This window comes from Sinohyriopsis cumingii, chromosome 1 (genome assembly GCF_028554795.1).
Source record: "Sinohyriopsis cumingii isolate HCF-2022 chromosome 1, ASM2855479v2, whole genome shotgun sequence".
NCBI classification, from domain to species: domain Eukaryota; kingdom Metazoa; phylum Mollusca; class Bivalvia; order Unionida; family Unionidae; genus Sinohyriopsis; species Sinohyriopsis cumingii.
Window position 1 is genome coordinate 110,404,646 of NC_142961.1, and position 18,238 is coordinate 110,422,883.

The following is an 18,238-nucleotide window of genomic DNA, read 5'->3' on the forward strand; positions in this document are numbered from 1 at the left end:
TTTCTATCCAATATTTTCAACATCAGTTATGTGGGTTTTGTTGAAAAATTGTAAATAGCAATTTTGGATACACAAGTTGCAACAAGAAATTGATGGATCAGGAAATGGATGAAAATGAAGACGGTGAAAGGACACAAAGCATTGATGTGCGACAACCCAGTACATGTGTGCCAGAGAGAGAAAGAAAAGCATATATATTGTTTGTGTCCAAGATGATAAAAAATACATATTAATATGCAATTATAATTTAATCATTAAGATAAATTAATTTTGTGTCTTGTTCTACTGATCTGGACATGTCAAAATAACAAAGAACTTATAATACCATATTGTGGACAATATCAAGTTTCCTTTGTATTAGAGGCAAAACAAGGATGCATTTTGTCCTGCTTTTCTATTTATCTATACATTTAGAACAACAAAGTAACCAAGTGTTTAATTTCATGCTAATTTGTTTATTTGGTCATACTATTTAATTTATTTGGACATTAAGTAGGGTTTAATATCTAGCCACCTTATTTATCAAACATTTAGTCGGTCATGCTATCTAAATTATCTGGACATTAAGAAAGTAGGGTTTAACATCTAGCTACCTTATTTATCAAACATTTAGAAATAGATAAAAGTACAGCTGTCCTAATGAGTTATTTATCTCAAAGCCTTAGAACCACATCAGGGTTCATACAGAATTCTGAATGATAATCTCAAAGACTTTTCCCAAACTTTCAAAGAGCACAAACATAGATTTTCAAGACCTATTTTTGCTAAAATTTTGTATAAAAGTTATGTTGTGTGAGAAAACAATGAATGCAAAATACTACAGTATTCTTTAATAATGAAATGAAACTGAACAGATCAGAAGAAAGAAACCAGGAAAACTCAACTACATCCAAATCTAACAACCTTGGGCAATTTTATTTGTGATTATGGAAAGAAATTAAAATGTTTGGGTTTATTTCAATTTTCAAAGACTTTTAAAGACCTCAAGGTAATCTGCTCGGTTTTCTCAAACTTTCAAGGCCTTGAAAATGCTACCTCACTTTTTCCAAGACTGTAAAAGACCTTCAAAGACCATATGAACCCTGCAAATTGCATTAGAGGAGGTTAGGTTATGTGTTTGAAATAAAATCAATTAAGGATAATAAGGTATTGTGCCCATGTCCAGAAATATGCTGGAAAGGCCTACTATTGCACAAGTTCATGTGGTCATAGAACTGCTCATTAAAAGTCTTTCATTGGTCCATCAACGATTAAAAATATTTAAAACAATGTGAGGCTGTGTACACCTGAAGCAATATACTACATTCTGATTTCACTGAATTACCATGGACAAGATTGGGGATACAAGAAACGAATACATTTAAATCATTGGTCATGAAGTGTCATTCGTAAACAAAGTAAATCATCACAAGGAATGGGAGCCATTACTTACAAAAATGTTTCTAAGCAGTTATAAATTGCTTCTTAAAAGTTTTAGAACATACTTCTAAGTACATATTCATATCTTAGAATGTCATAAGCTGCATCACACATAATCCTTGTTAGATTACAGCAAGATCAGGCTATGTAGGAGAGAAATGGAGCTCAACATTGCTATGCAGGATCCATTTGTCCCAAAACATACAGACATGGCCTACTATGATATATCAGGTCACATTATGAATAGATTAGATTTCGCAGTCCATTTTATACCCTTAGTTCTGGAATGGTCCCAACGTCAAAGTTAATGCATATCTGGCTGCATATTTACAGGCGATTCAGGTGTTTACAATTATCTTTAAATTTATGTAAAAATAGCCTCCAAAACATTTACTGTACATCAAGTGAGGTATCTGTCTAAATTATATATTACTCTGAACATATTACTTACACATATGGAGTCTACATGTAAACATCTCTTTAGAAACTATACAACCGATATATACACAAAGACGTGTAACAGATTCCATTTTTAAAAAGACAATCCATCTGTGCTCCATTCTGTGTGTCCACTATTATAGAACTATACTGATGAAAGACAATCAACCAAAAATCAACAATATAGTTCTCTGATTACAGTACTGTGAATTCAATAATTCTATGGGGTAGCAATTATCATGGATTCACTGCTTGCAAGACCTAATGAACCATAATCATACTAAGGAAACAACAGGACTCCTTCCTCAAACCAATGACAAAACTACAATTTTTTTCAACATCATGTAAAATTAATGAATTCACACCACATTACTGGATAACATTTCTTATCTCCAACAAGATGCAATAACCTTAGGTGCACATTGATTAGACAGTTATCACAAATTAAATAAAGGAAAATTTTCTTCAAACTTTGTATCTTCCAAATATATATACACATGTAAACTCTTGTCATCATATACAATCTAATTATAATGATAAAATGATGTTCATTACATATGAATTATCTTTTCAACCTCAAGATTGGAGGGGATATATTTTTACAGTGACCTGAAAAGAGTTTACTGAACTCTATGATCCTAATATATCATGGAACCACCAAATATCCTTTATAAAAAAAATATTAAGTTGCTAACTCCATGGTCTGAAACATATAAATAGAGTGGAATCTATCTATAAAAAGTATTAAAATTACCAACAAATGTTCTTTATGTTCAGGTATCCATTATGTAGATTCAATATCTAATGGAAATGAAGAGAAGGTTTTGTTTTTAAATGTTGGCCTAATGAACATGTCCTTTACATTCTTGACCCCCACATTTTTCATTTGACCCCCAGTTCCGACACCAAGGATTTTTATTTACCCCCCAATTTTACACCCCTGGGGGATACACTGATAAAGTGTCTGCTAAGGCAGGTTTCACTGTATTTTTAACTGCTGCAAATATACCAACCAATATTTCAGTCAGAATTTCAATGGTACATTATAATCACCAATCGCAATGTGAATGATGCATTATCATGAATAGCAAATGTCTTACAATACAGGGCTACCATATCTTCTAACCTATTAAGAAATATGCTCATTCCTGACTGTACTGCAGTTCTGCTAGTTCACTGGTCAGTTAGATCAAATGCAAGATAACAAGCCATTACCACTAACAGAGCAGTTTTGGTTGTCAGCATTTAGAAAGGTTCTACAGTGTTTGGTTAACTTTTCACTTACTATAGCCATATTCTTCATGGGCATCAGCCTTGTTCATTTCAAAATAAATTCTGATGTTTGAAATCTGTACATTTAACCTTTTCTTTGGAAAATACTTTCAAATTAATTCTAGCAAACAATTAATTATTACAAGACTTTCAGATGCATCACAGCCTAACATCAAACACCTAATGCAAGAGGAAAAGCATATTTCTTTTCTACACCTAAATAAAGATTAATTCATACTTTTTAAATAAAAGCATAATTAAATGCTCACCATATTTGTAAAAGAAAAGAAAGTGTACTTTTGATCAATCTCATCATCTATACAGCATACAAGTGTGGCAATTGCAAACACACTTCATGATGGATAAAACCAAACTAATTCTGCCAATAGAAAAGCAAAAGACAAGTGCAATATTGCTCTACTGGTTACGTATGCCCTACATCCATACATTCTAATATTATTTCCTGATGTTAATGATGTTACACAAATGTCTACTGCACAAATAGTCATAATATCAGGATTTTATTTGAATTATAATAAATGATATCGTGTTCTGTGCAAAAAAATATTAGACTATTCAGAAACAATTTTTGAGCAAATGTCTAAAAAAAAATACATCTGCCTGATTATGAAATCTCCTGAGATGAGAGCACATCAACAGCCTCAAGGACCCATAATAAAGCTACTGAAATAGATTTTCTATCAAAATCAACAACTGACCATATGTCCAAAACACAATGCTTTTTCTATGGCAACACCAAGTTCTTACAGTAAAATATAAGATACTGATTATTTTTAATAATAATCAACAATGCCTTCACAAAATAACATGACAAAATCAAAGACAATATGAGAGAACAGTTTGATTTGTAAAAAGAGCACTGAAGACCTTTGACAACAAAAGGGGATAAGAATCTTAAGTGATCAAATGTCTTTTATGCAAATTTAATTTTTTATTCTCAATTATTCTCCAATTTACAGACAACCTGCTGCAGGTCCCTATAAAACCCAACAATAAACAGATAAATTTCAAGTTAAGCCTTACAGATATGTATGCAATTTTTCCAAAAAATGAGAAGAAAAAAAAGAAACATATTACACTGTATCATGATGGAACAATATTACAGATGAAGAAAAGACTGAAAGACAATAATTGTTAAAATCCTTCTAAAAGAAGTAAAACAATAGCTGTAAAACAACTGTTAAAATTCAAATAATATCACATTTTCAAACATCATGTACTTTAAAACAAGGTAATAATGCAATGAGCGTCAGCAAGTCTTATGATATATAATAAAACATACCCTTTCAAGACCTACCAAAAGAGAGGCACACTGATAATTTTAACTGCATAGTGTTTGTTATAATACTGTTTCTTTTAAACTGGGAATAAATGATTTTTATGACATTTTTGCAAAAACAGTAATTCCCTGGCATGCCAAGGGAGTTTCTATGGAGTCTTCTGCACAAAAATGAAACCATGCATTAAACAACCATATAATGTGCTTTTAAGTCAAGTCAATCTGAAGGAAAAAAAGATCCAGATCTGCCGTAACTTAATGTGCCTACTCATAAACACCTATGTTGTTTGTTCTACTGAATGCTCCAAACAAACTGCACAGATCCAAATCTGCTGGCACATTATGTGAAGGCAGATCTGGGTTTGTGCAGCTTGCAGTTGGACTTGTCTTAAAAGTGTGTACATATGGTACATCAGTTGGCCATTTTTCTCCACTTGCTTAAATTTTAACTAAAAGAAAAATCTCATTAAAATTTTTTGACATCATTGGTTGCTAATATACCAATATTACAGGCTGTTTTTGTTTAGAAAGCCTATCGTCAAATTGCACAATACACAATACCCCATATATGTCCATATCAGTCAATCTTCTGACCAATGTACAATGTATGCATATCAGTCATAGTGTCAAATGATGTCAAACCTGTCTTCCTAATTGGTATTTCATGTGTTTATATAATAATGATATCATTATACAAAATCTCTATTACCCTATCACCAAAAAAAAAGCAGAGTATATGAATTATGTGAAATATCTCAGTGATTTGGCTAATTATTCATGGCTTAAAGAGCTACTGATCTGCGTAAAGGTGATTTCTACATCATGAGATCAATGTAGGATGTCAATCATGACTAATGCATTAGTTTCTTATTCCTTGCTGTAATGTTTTTTACTTGCTGATAACAACTGTTCCATTGTGAAGAAATGTCAAGTTATGTTCAATGCAATTCAAACAAGCTCCGGGCGCAACTCAAAGAGCAAATCAACAACAGATTCATCTGCTAATGTTGTAACATCACCAATATCTCTGTTTCCGACAGCTACTTTACGTAGTATTCTTCGCATAATTTTTCCCGAGCGTGTTTTTGGTAAACCTGGTGCATTCTGAATGAAGTCTGGTTCAGCAAATGGTCCTATCTTGGTCCTCACTATAAATGGAAAGCAACAAATGAACAAAAATTACCAAAAAACAAAAAGACACTTTGACAAAATTATATACCTGTGCAAATATAAAAGAAACAATTACACAGCTCACCTTGATGGAACTTTCAGTAGTTACTGTAAAAATGAATTACCATGCTGAAAATAAATTAAGACCAAAGTGATCTTGACAATGAAATGTTACAGACTGTGACATGCAACAAATACACAAAAACAAGAGTTCCTTACAGGAACTGATGCTCTACTGAGTGTAAAGAATTTCCATGAATTCAATATAAAACCATTTCTTCCTTTGAACTGTTGATAAAATGGACCCCACAAAAATGAAATTCTGAGAAGGGATCAGATCTATCTTCTCTTGATTGGGGATTTGGTCTAGATGTTTCACCCTCTTTTGACAGGAAGGCTTTTCTATGCATCATTCAATCATGGATGTACAGGAGGATTAGAAACCCTGAGGACCAAAGGTAGGTTGCTACTACATCAATCACACTGGCAATGGCCCTGGCAGCAGAAGCAAGGTCAAAAGGAAGAGCACAAAATTGGAAGATTCAGTGTCATCGACAAAACTGCAGGAATTGCCTGTGGACTGTGAAGATGGGGATGTGAAGATAGCATCCTGGAGATCTATGGAGACCAACCAGTCATTGGGCCTGATGTCAGTCCTGATTGAGGTGACTGACTCCATCTTGAACTGATCTTTAGAGTCAACTTGTTTGAAGAGGAAAGATCAATTATGAAGCAGAACTTCCCCTCGCTTTCAAACTAAGAAAATCCTGAGAAACTGTATGCCTCTTCCCATAGATATACTAGCTGAGACTGGTGGAACAAAATGGGGGTTCCTGAAAGAGGTGGTGGGCCCCAAAGTGAAGCAGATCACCCTCCCTTACTGCAGAATGAACCCATACAGCATCAGGGAGATTTGACCAAGCCTCTGAAAAAAAGTTCAATATAGCATTTACTGAGATGTTGGGAAAGGGGGTGAGGTAATAAGAAGAAGAGGGTATGACACCCCAGAGATGATAGCCTTCCTTCTTAAGAAAGGGGTTGGGATCCATAGACTTTCTCACCTTGCCCCGTCCAGCCTGTTGCTTCCTCACTTTGTGATGGTGAGTAAACCAAACTGGAATGATCGCTAAAGGATGATTCTATATTATTTAATCAAAGTACAAAGCAAATATACTTTTCATCCTATGGTTCTAAAGAAATGATTATGAATGAGGTATGATTGTTATGCCTTTGTTACCTAGTCCTTTGTTATTTACCAGTTATAACTGATGTGTGTGATGATTATCAGACTTCTGGTACCCAGCACATTTGTTTTAATACCTTTCTTGCTCAAATAAGCACCAATTTTATCTCATTTCAGTGCATCAAGTGATAAAAACGAGCTGCCAACCCTCAAGACCCACAATTAATGAAACAGGGATAAAAATGTGTGAATTCTGAACACAATTATTGAAAAATTATATCGTGACACTAGCTCCATCCACTTTAAATGTCAGTACTGCATTATATGAAAATTCCAAAATAAAACTATAACATTATTTATGCTGATTACATGTCCTACTTTATTTGCAGTCAAATTTACTGATATATACAAACTTCATGCTACTTGTCATGATATGATGCTGTGGCAGGCTTTAACTTCCTCAACTGCATTATGGTAAATTTGTTTTCAAAACAGTTCAGGCTTTTTGCCTGCTGGTTAATCCTGGAGACTAAAATTTGTCTTATTTTTCCTCAAAAAAGGAAATACTCTTTCACTGTCACTGCTGCTGATCTCCAACTGAGAGAGGCAGGTTATGTTCAACAAGACAAATCACAACAATGCATCAGCAATGGTAGCTTGCAGGACTTGAGTAGGTGGCTAAAAGTACTCCAAAGCTGAAATCTGCTGGGGGTGCTCCTAATTTTCCCAATATCTTTATGCTTTTTGCTACAGTACAGGTAGGACAGATAAACTGTAAGCAACGATACATATATATAATTTATATAGTACATTTATGACAGTTAAATTGTAAGCAAAGATACAAGCTCCCGTGCACATTCCCAATTCTAAAATTTGCGGCACGCTACTGTGCGAAAAGCATAATGTACATACATGTTTGATGGCTGATTGCTAGGCCCATTTTTGCCGCACTCCAATCTGTACTTCACTCTTTGTTGAATACATCTATTTTTTTTGGTGGTGAAAACATTTTAACTGTAGTGTAGCATAATTATGAAATAGTATTAATCCAGAAGATGAGAAGTTAACAGTTAATGATTAGTGGTATCGGCACATGCATGGAAAAATGTGAACTCGAGCAAATTATGATACATGCTAATCTTTCAAATCTCAAAAATTCCTACATTCTAAAAAGCTGTCTTCTAGTGTTTGATTTAAAAAATACAGTTACTACGAGTGCCAAAATAAATCAGTTGGGCCCTGTTTTCCTCATGAGTATTTGTAAAACTTCTGTTCTAAATATAGGCATATATACTATACCATGCCTGCTACAGGGCACACTGTAACTACTGGATATAGTCCTACTAACATCACGACTAGCGACACGGAACCGTTATGGGTATCAATGACCATAGGTTTCCAAATGTTTTTAACTAGTATTCTGCAATGAAAACTGAACTTTATCCATGTTCTTTACTGCATCATAAATAGGTACAAAAATATAATAAAAAACATAAATAATTACTGCACCACTATATGCTGCTGCATTTGGTAAACTACCCATTTTATGAGTCACCTGATCAATCCAATGTTATCCTGTTTTATTTATTTTAAAACATGATATATTTTTTCTGGTTTGATGTTTACATTTTTTTTATTTCCTGTCAGATAACTTCAAGGAGTTTTCAGAAACATTCAGGGAATTTTTCAACAATTTCATGGACTTTTCGCACTAAAAAACCCAACTTTTTAAAAAAGTTATCTTCAGGGTAACCTTCAGATTCAAGGATTATTCAAGACTGTATGAACAATGTTGTACATGCGTATTTGCTGATGCAAGAAAATGAACTTAGAAGTTCAACCTGATCAAGCACCACTGCTCTTTATAATTAATATCAATTACTGTGGCTGTTATCATTTCTATCTCTCATGTAAAACTCTTTAAGCCATACTAAAGACACATATGCAATGTTTACAGGTACAAAAGCTGCCATAATAATCTGAAAAAATTCTTACCCATTCGTTTTAGCTCAATTTTGAGCTCCTCAGTAAATTCATACCCCTGAAAGAAACAAAAAATGAACTGAAAGAATTAACAAAAATAAAACAAAATGGAAAGGATTCAAAGGATATCGAAAAAGAAAATCTGCTGACATACAACCTATGCCTGGTAATAATGAAATACTGTGCCAGGATTACTGCTGACAGTGATATAGAAAGAGATCAAAGTGGGCTCAAGGTCACTCACCTAGCTCTTTAAGTTGCCTAAAAATCCAATGCCTGGCTGATTTGATTGAAATATGGTCAACAATGGTCTAGCATTTACTGAGAAATTGTTTCTGCTAGTGTTATGTATATTTTAATTTGTATTGTTTGTTGGCTTTTCTTAATGACTGTATGTTATGTATATCTGTATTTTGTAACTGACCTTATTCAAACTCAAATTCAAGATATACCTGACAAGTAACATTTATTCTGTAAACAACATAATACATAGCTAAATATTTCTATATGAGTGTAGATTGAATATTAAGATCATTATTAATGGTAAACACACAATGGTCTTGATTCTGACCTTAAAAACTTCTAGAATGCAACATTCCATTACGTTGACAGAGCATTTCCAGATAATGGCAATTGTGAACTGGGTCAAGTAGAGGGGTATATAATCTTGTTTACTTGAAAAATTACTAATTCTTGCGTAAATATCTGAAGCAGAATCTGTCTTTATGTTGTTCACTTGAGTGCATTTAGTCAATTCAGACAAAGACATTTTTTGGATTATTTTACTGTGATACATCAAAAGACTTAGTACATCATTACACTCCAGGCCATTGGCACATAAATATGTTCAAGACTACAAGCACAACAACACATCTGGAATATCACTGGAATTCAAGTGGAACTTCATACATTTGGACTTGTGATAGAACTTTTAGGTCTATTTGGGATTTAAATCACAGTACTGAAAGTTCCTTTTAGATTTTCAGTTTGTATTAAAGAAATATAAATTATTTGCTGAATTTTACAAAACTTGTTGGTTTTTACTCTTTTCTGTTACCCTGTTTAAGACTGAAGAGTTGTAAACCTCATATATATTGTTCTGTTTTAATTCCATCTGCAACTCTTCATTTACTGACACCTTAAATGTTCATGACAAATTTAAACCTAATTTGCATAAAACAGCACTAATTACTGGAATAAATATGAAGTCAAGCTTTGTTCATCCAATAAAAATCAGCACCACTGAAAACGTAAGAAAAACTTATTTATCAATAAATGTGTCAAGTTTCAAATGGCTTGAATGGATCCTTCCATTTCATGATGATTTTACTAAAGAAATAGATAAAATGAAGTGAAATAAATTAGAAAAATGGCATGGTAACCAAATCTGGCTGGGTACCCAAATCCTTCCTCATTAACTTTGTCAAAGGTCATATGAAAATATCTCTAACTTTGACATATTACCATCTAAGTAGTTTTCACTTTGCATCATTAAACTTTCTTTTGGAAGGTCATATGCATTTTTCTATTCCAAACAAACTGAATAAAAAATCAGGATGAGTATGAGGCCTTTTATACTGAATTCCTGACTTGTCTTGTTCTTACCTATGTCCACATCCATGTAAGTATGGGTTATGATATAGCTGGAATTAGTTTCCAAAGCTGATAAATATTTGGGGAGCATGGCACCTCAGTTGGTACTGCATCAGACCTGAAATCATATGGCTTTGGGTGTGATACCCACTCATGTCAGCCCAGGTCACCTTCCCAGCAGCGTATATCCCGTGTGAGGTATAAGTGTAATTTTTGCTAAAGGAAGTGGCAAAAAAGCATAATCTGAGCATAAACAGTATTTCATATATTACAAGCCATATTTACAGTACACTATGAAAAATGTACCTTTATTTCTGCTACTAACCTGGATCTGCAGCAAGTCAAAATGCATGGCAAAAATGCACAAACCCATGTGGATTAGAAAGAGAATGCAAGCCCAAAAAATACTGACAAATTATTTATATTCAAAACTCACTTTAACTAGTCCACAAGTCTTAACTTTCACCGAATGATCGTGAAGTCCACAAATTCTGCAAAGGGCATGACGATGTGCTCAATCCAAGAGCTTTTTGTACATCACTCTCATATTCTTCTGTTCAAATTTGTAAAATGATGTTGATTGATCCTTTTTTGATCTGACATTTTGAAGTTTAAAATGACCTATATGCTCGAAGAATTGTTATCCAGAAGTCAAACCATAAAACATCTTAATATCTGGTGCCATTTTCTTTGAAAGTACAGACTGGCCTGCTAACTAACTTGATTATCAACACAATGAACCTGTAAGGCAATGGTTCAAATTAAAGAAACATGTCTGTTTCTTGAAAATGCGACTTATACAGTTGCTATAAATAGAAATTAGAGAACTACATGTAGGTCTAGGATAGACAAATCAACTCTTACTCTGAGAATATTGTCAAATTTACATAATGAATGCAATTAAAGAGATGATAACAAAAATCAAAAATGTAACTTTATATTGAATTTTTTTAATGTATCAGAAAGGCATAATTTATACACAGGCAATTTTAAGTTGTATTAGGTGAAAAGAAGTGTAATGATCATTGGTTGTCAAGTATGTCCTAGGTGTGCCCTTGGGTAAGTTGCTTTCCTCACATTTCATAGACAGGACACAACCATTATTGTGCTCAAAGTGCCATCAAAAACCAACCAAATTTTATTTGATAAATTGGTATTCACAGGTATGCAGTACATGATATCACTATACTTTTCAAGCAATAGCAATATATATATATATATATATATATATATATATATATATATATATATATATATATATAGGGACAAAGCCATATGATCGATATACAAGTGGGATAGGCCAAGCCCAGTGGTGCCTCAAATTTCCAATCAAATGTGCAAAAGATCAGTGTTTTGATAAATTTGGATGGGACCCAAAATTCCAGTCAAACATGCAAAAATGAGTCTTTTTAAATTTTATTTTGTTGGGATGGGATCCAAGAATTGCAACTGGGGGTGCTGGTGGGGAGGGATGTGGGAGGGAAAGGAAGCAAAATAATTTAGAATTTAGTCCTTGCATCTGTTACAAAATATATACCTGGAGGATGATTACTGTCATAGAAATCAAACACTGAGAGTCTACTCTTTGTTAAAGGACTAAAGTAATGCTATTTGTAGTCCTTGTAAACTACCAATTGATATCATTACAGAGTGCCAAATTTGTGTACCATTACATCAGATAGTGTAACAAATACAATTTACTTCCATGAGTATGACAAAATAGTAGTGTTGATGGGAAACAACAGAATCTTCTGTCACCACCTTGTGTTCTATGAAAACCCAGTTGATTTCAGCTGTACTCCACAGGTGTCCTGAGACACTCAACATGCTGATTTGGCTTGTTCTTGCACCTACCGTCACAGCATGCACACCCATACTGATGCAACTGCCTATGTCTACAAGTTATTAGAGGCATACAAAATGTCAAAAATACTATAGGTCATATGCCAAGAGATTCAGCTCTCCGGTAAAGGACTAAATATAAACAGATTCTAATCAACTTCTGCAATCAGTGGATTAATATCATTAAAGAAAGCCAAATTCTGAATACCATTACATCAGACATTATAACAAAAGTTATATACCTCCTTGAGTGTGACAAAACAGTAGGTACACTCTCCCTTGATTGAGTGTGGATGGGAGACAACCGCAGCTTCTGTCACTGCCTTGTGTTCTACGAGAGCGGACTCTATTTCAGCTGTACTCAGCAGATGTCCGGAGACATTCACCATGTCATCAATACGGCCTGTGACCCAGATGTAACCATCCTTATCTCTTCTGGCACCTAAATTTGAAAGATAGTTTAAATTATAAAATTCCTGTAAATCACACAATTTTGTGTGCTGAGGACTCTGTATTTGCAGAAGTATGATTTTATAGTAGAGACCAATATACAAACAAGAAAAAATCTGCAAAATTTTAATGCACTAAGATTTGTCACAATTTCCAAATTATGCCAGAATGTATGGTCTACACATTTGTTAAGAATTGGGACAGTTAGGGATGCTATTACTTGAAGTGTTCATTAATATTACTTGAAAAATGAAACCAACTTTTTTTGTTGATCAAGTACAAATGCTCAAAACAAACATCTAAGGAGTAATTATAAAATTTGCTTTAATTATGAATTCCCCCACAACTTCAACACTGTCTTGGGACTCCAGAGACACACGAGTAGAGTAGAATAGAACAAATTGTCATAGCAAATACCAATGAAATCAAACAAGTTTTTTGACCTAACATCTTGTGTTACAGTATGCAGCTTCTTTATCTGCAAAGAATTAAAACCAATCATTGCTTACCATCCCCTGTGGTATAGAATCCTGGGAACTTTTTGAAGTAGGTGGTCTCAAAACGCTCATGGCTGCCATAAACTGTTCTCATCATACCTGGCCATGGTCGACTGAAGACCTTTCACAGATAAAAAAAAGCAAAAAAAAGGAGCTGAATTTGATATTTTTTATATATCTGTCATTAAATAAAAATGTATGACTTAATATATGCATTACAAAGCTTCATTTGTCCATTCTTAAATGTACAGTTGGAGTTGAAATTAAAATACTGATCAACTAGCCCAGCACAAAGTATACATGAAAAGCTGTCTCAAAATTAAAATTTCTTTTATATTTCATATACAGCTTGGCAGCAGCTTCCTGTGGGTCATTTATTCTTTTGGGGTTTTCCTGGATTCTTCTTCCACCAAATATACTGGCTGCCACATTATACCTTATCGAGTGCTGAAAAATGATGTTAAACCAACAACAATAAATATTGGCTTAATTAAATGTTTTCTTACCCAATAATGATTTGTATTGGTCTGGGCTATTTGTGCACATACTGTTTTCTCCTGTACACTAACATTATAGGATTCTGTCAATATTCTTTGTGATATAAGCATCCATGGTCAAGAGAACTACTGGTGTATGCGATCTTGTAACCCATTTTGATTTTCAGGATTTTCTGGATTAAAATATTGTTCTAAATATTAGGTACAAGTTTTCTATCAATTTAAATGTCTTGGGTCGCAAATGTAAGAAGTCAAAGATGTCTGAAATAGCATTAGAAAATAATACAGTGCAATTTCAACACTTCATAGAAAACTGAAACCAAAATTCTAATTATAGGTTAGATAAAAATGTTGGTAGACACAAGTTGTTTTTTTTTTAAATTTAAGAAAGAAAGTGGCAGGAGGAGAAAACTTACCAAGTATCCTTCACCTTCATCCTTAACCTCCTTGCCATCTTCTGACAAGATATGTGGAACAATGCCAAAAAAGGGAAAAGTCTGGATATATAGAAAACACATTTGTAACTTAGTCTACATACAATAAAAGCTGTTCACATGTCATCTATGAAAAACATTTGTAATTTATCTACATGCTGTCAAAGTTGTTAATCAGTCATGTATGAAAAGTAGGGAAAATGGTCTCCTACAACAAGCAGAATTTTACTAGAGGTTCATTCACTGGAAAAAACAGTTGTGGTGACCTTGAAAATGCAGCTGTTTAAGGAATGATCACTTGTGAAATATTGAAGAAATTAACTTTTTGAAAAGTGATATTTTTACATCAAGTCCAATCGGTCAAAGCCCACTTAAAAAAATGTACTAGCTGTTTTGCATTTCCTTGTGCTACTATTAGACATCTGTTCTTAAGTATGGGTCATTACATTAAAAAGTATGAGAAAAATAATGCTACTAATTGCTCACCAAATAAGAACTAAAAAATTCAAGAACATTGCACAGGATGAAGGTCATATACTCCTTTATCAATATACATAGAAATGGGTATGTTGCTGAGGATCTGAGAATCACTTTAAATTTGTGGGGCACCAATATTCCTGGTTATTATGGTAAAGCTAGACCACAAATTTAAAGTCATAATGAAATATTTTCCAAACTGACATGACAACCCTCACCCTTTCAGCCACATCTGCTGGTAAAGCATCACCAGTTTGTATGCTTATTTTAATACCAACAATATTTAAAGTGCTCAGAAATAGTGAGAAATATACAACATAATACATTTATGAAAGATGATGAACAATGTAAATTTATTCATTACGATTTACTCATACGTAAAATTTCATGAACTTGAAAACTTTATAAAAATGCAATGATTCTGTCTGATGTTATAGTAATGAACTACTCATGGTTTGTCTGTTTTTACTTCCCAAAGAATTCAATATATCCATTTAATATTCACTACAAATTTGATGCAATCTAATGAAATTGAGAAACATCTGAGAAATGTGAAGATATTCAACTGAAGAAAAATTAAATAACAGAGTTTGTTGCTAGGCATACACATTCTTGAATTACATTAGTTTTTATTAGTTCCATGTCTATATCCAATGCAAAGAATGGATCACAAAACACCATATTATCTATTGTTCCATATATATATATGTGTCTATGTGTGTGCATTTATGTGTGAAAGCAACTATCATGTCGAATTAAGACATTACTAATTTTGTTACAAAAATCTGTTCACTCCATTTTTGACTCTGTTGATCACAAGTACTATTCATAATTCCAAGGAGGAAGCAGAACACAATAGCACATTTCATCCACATAGCTAACTGCTGAATAACCAATCATCAAATAAGCCCACCTTCTCAAAACCCATTTCTGGACATTCATCTGTTGCAATACTTGCTTTCTGCATCAACTGCCTGATATATCATTGACTTCAGACAGGCCGAGACCTTTCAATTAACTGAGCAATGGCCTGCGACATAAATAGTACTATGATGACCATTTACCCCCTGCATATGTCAGAACCAAAGATAAAACTCATGACTTTAAAGCAACCTGATCTAATTATGCCCCAGTAATTGTAGTATCCACAATGAACTCAAAATTTTGGGCCAAGTGATTCCTTTTTTGCAATACTGACAAAGTGATGGAAATATAGGGACAAGATATGAATAAATCTAAATTAACATTGTCTATGAGACTGTTTTGCTTCTCACTGGTTGTCTAGTTCCACTGTGATTCTAATTACATGAAAGTACATGAAATACAAATTGCACTTTCTGAAAATGGTAGTTTTCCTAACTGGAAACAGCAGATTTGCTGGATGACTCATAATTTTTATATGCAAATCTAATCAACCTCATTTTGAATGAAAAACTTTTTAATATTGTCCACTAACCACCACTGAGAAATAGCATGTCCATGATTTGGTTTAAAAAGGATGAAATCGGACTCAATTTGTAAAGGTTTACTGTTGTCATTTTATTATATTTTAAATCTGGCACAGACAGGCATACCCAGTCAAATGTGTATTGGCAGATAGACAAAAATGGGAGGTGCCTCAATTTAAGTGCGGACCACCTATCATGTCTGATAAAAACTGGATCCACGATATTTGACTTATCAAGCACAAATTAAACAATTACGATGTCAGCTAAAGTGACAAGTGATCTTTCAGCACTTGACCTCAGAATCAATGGAACAGTTGCCCCTGCCCAAATTTGTGGAACCTTATGCCAGGGCAACTTGACTTGCCATGCAGACAGGAAAATCCAAACCACATAACATGATTGAGGACAAAAACACAATATAGAAGCAAATGTTTAAACTACCTTGTCTATGGTGAATAGACAGATGAACGTCACTAACACAGTATCTTCCTGTGCCATCAAAAGGGATAGCAAAGGTTGGGAGAATGAAATGGTTAAGCCAAGGCCTGCCAAGTTCACTTTGCTTCCCCAGGTCTAACTGACATTGCAGACTAATCTTATTCGAACTGAATCACACCCCACCCCCGCACAAAACCTTGCAATGTGGGGAAACTTTTTTAAAGTGTATGTCAATGTGGCCATGTAGGTGTATGTATATATCTTAAACTAATATATTTTAACTAATGTCTACTCAGTCCAAATTGCTGAATACTCCGCACCTTATCTGTCATCAAAAAGTTTCCAGATAACAACTGTTGATCCTTATGGACTCTTAAAATATGGCAGCCAGGTACTAAACTGAGATAAGAAAAGAGAATGTCAGGTGTAATCATAACAAATAACAATGTAGTATGAATTTTGTTAACATGTGCTGTGCATGAAAAAAAAAATGACACCCACGACTGTTACAGGTGGAACTGAATGCCTACATGACCTGTATGACTTGTACTAGTGTTGAACACTAAGGTGACAAGTATGGATATTTATTGCCAAAGTAATGCTAAATTGTTACAATATTTACTTACTGCAGATCCTGGCTTTGTGGGTGTGGCTCCTGGCAATGGAGTAAGCACATGGCCACCCTGGTGATGAAAGAAACCAAAAACTAATACTTATCACAATATTTTATCATTGGCAAAACTGGATTTTCTCAATATTTTGTTTGTTAAGTTGGGCCTTTTGCAGTGCAGCAATACCAGTATGTCACTATGTACCATGGCTAACAAAATCTATGTTGGGGTTTGGACCAGGACAAGGAAATCCCAGTCAAGGGGTTATATTATTAGTCTCCCCACATGAATGTGCCACGTGGGAAGACAAATAATATAACCCAGTGACTGGGATTTCCTTGTCTTGGTACAAACACTGAAAGATTATTTTTCTCGTCCAATTTTCCAACTAAATTAAAATAACCCTGCACCCTTGCAATTTAGTTGGCAGATTCAAAGTATCAGGTACTATTATTGCTTCTAACTCTATATAAAGGTCATCAGGTTTTGTACTCTTTTATGAAAATCTGAATAATTATCCAAGTGGAATCTAGTTATATATGCTGTGTTGGAAGGACTGCACAATGAACACCTTGAGGCACATGCTTTTGTTTATACTGTGCATTAAGACAAAGATTTAATAAGGGCAATGGGGTGACCTATTGACCCTACGTACACATGTTCAATGCATGAGAATAGAAACATAACATCATTTGATATTATTACTGTATTACCACATTTAACTGATGAATGTCATATGAAACTTACAATAAATAATTAATATCTTTTATATGGTTAAGTTTTCACTTTTATCAGTTCTAATTTGGAAGACATTCTATGGTAGGCAATGGTACGATAATGTGCAGTACAATATGCCTGATGGGTACAGTTCTAACGAAGAGTGGAGTGACATCAGGAAACTTTGAATGCGTGACTTTCTTGGAAATTTATATCGTCTGTCTTGGAAATATGGCAAGTGTTGCAATCAACAGTGCACTGATAAGCAACATGGAAATCTTTTTGTGGAACAGCATGTGGACTAATGAATGAAGCACTCTGGTTGGTAAGTGCAGAAGTTTTCATTTTCAATCACATCATTATTTTGTATTTAACTGAGGTAGATTGTAGGTGTTCGACAAAGAAGAAACCAGTTTGACATAACACATTTCTTATGTTTGCGAGCTTTACAGTAGCACTTGAGATTGTT

The 18,238-nt window shown here is 33.9% G+C and overlaps 1 protein-coding gene across 1 annotated transcript in view; it reads right to left on the reverse strand.

Moving 5' to 3' along the window:
- Nucleotides 1–815: 815 nt before the first annotated feature.
- The window catches only part of LOC149807595 (acetyl-coenzyme A synthetase, cytoplasmic-like), a 50,257-nt gene continuing 32,834 nt past the window's right edge, over nt 816–18,238 (reverse strand). The window contains exons 8-13 of the mRNA XM_089968597.1: nt 17,068–17,124; nt 14,061–14,141; nt 13,160–13,268; nt 12,443–12,642; nt 8,778–8,823; nt 816–5,577 (exon numbers count right to left, since the gene is read on the reverse strand). Coding sequence (XP_089824723.1) covers nt 5,378–5,577; nt 8,778–8,823; nt 12,443–12,642; nt 13,160–13,268; nt 14,061–14,141; nt 17,068–17,124 — 693 coding nt within the window. The 3' untranslated portion in view covers nt 816–5,377. The remainder of the gene's footprint in view (nt 5,578–8,777; nt 8,824–12,442; nt 12,643–13,159; nt 13,269–14,060; nt 14,142–17,067; nt 17,125–18,238) is intronic.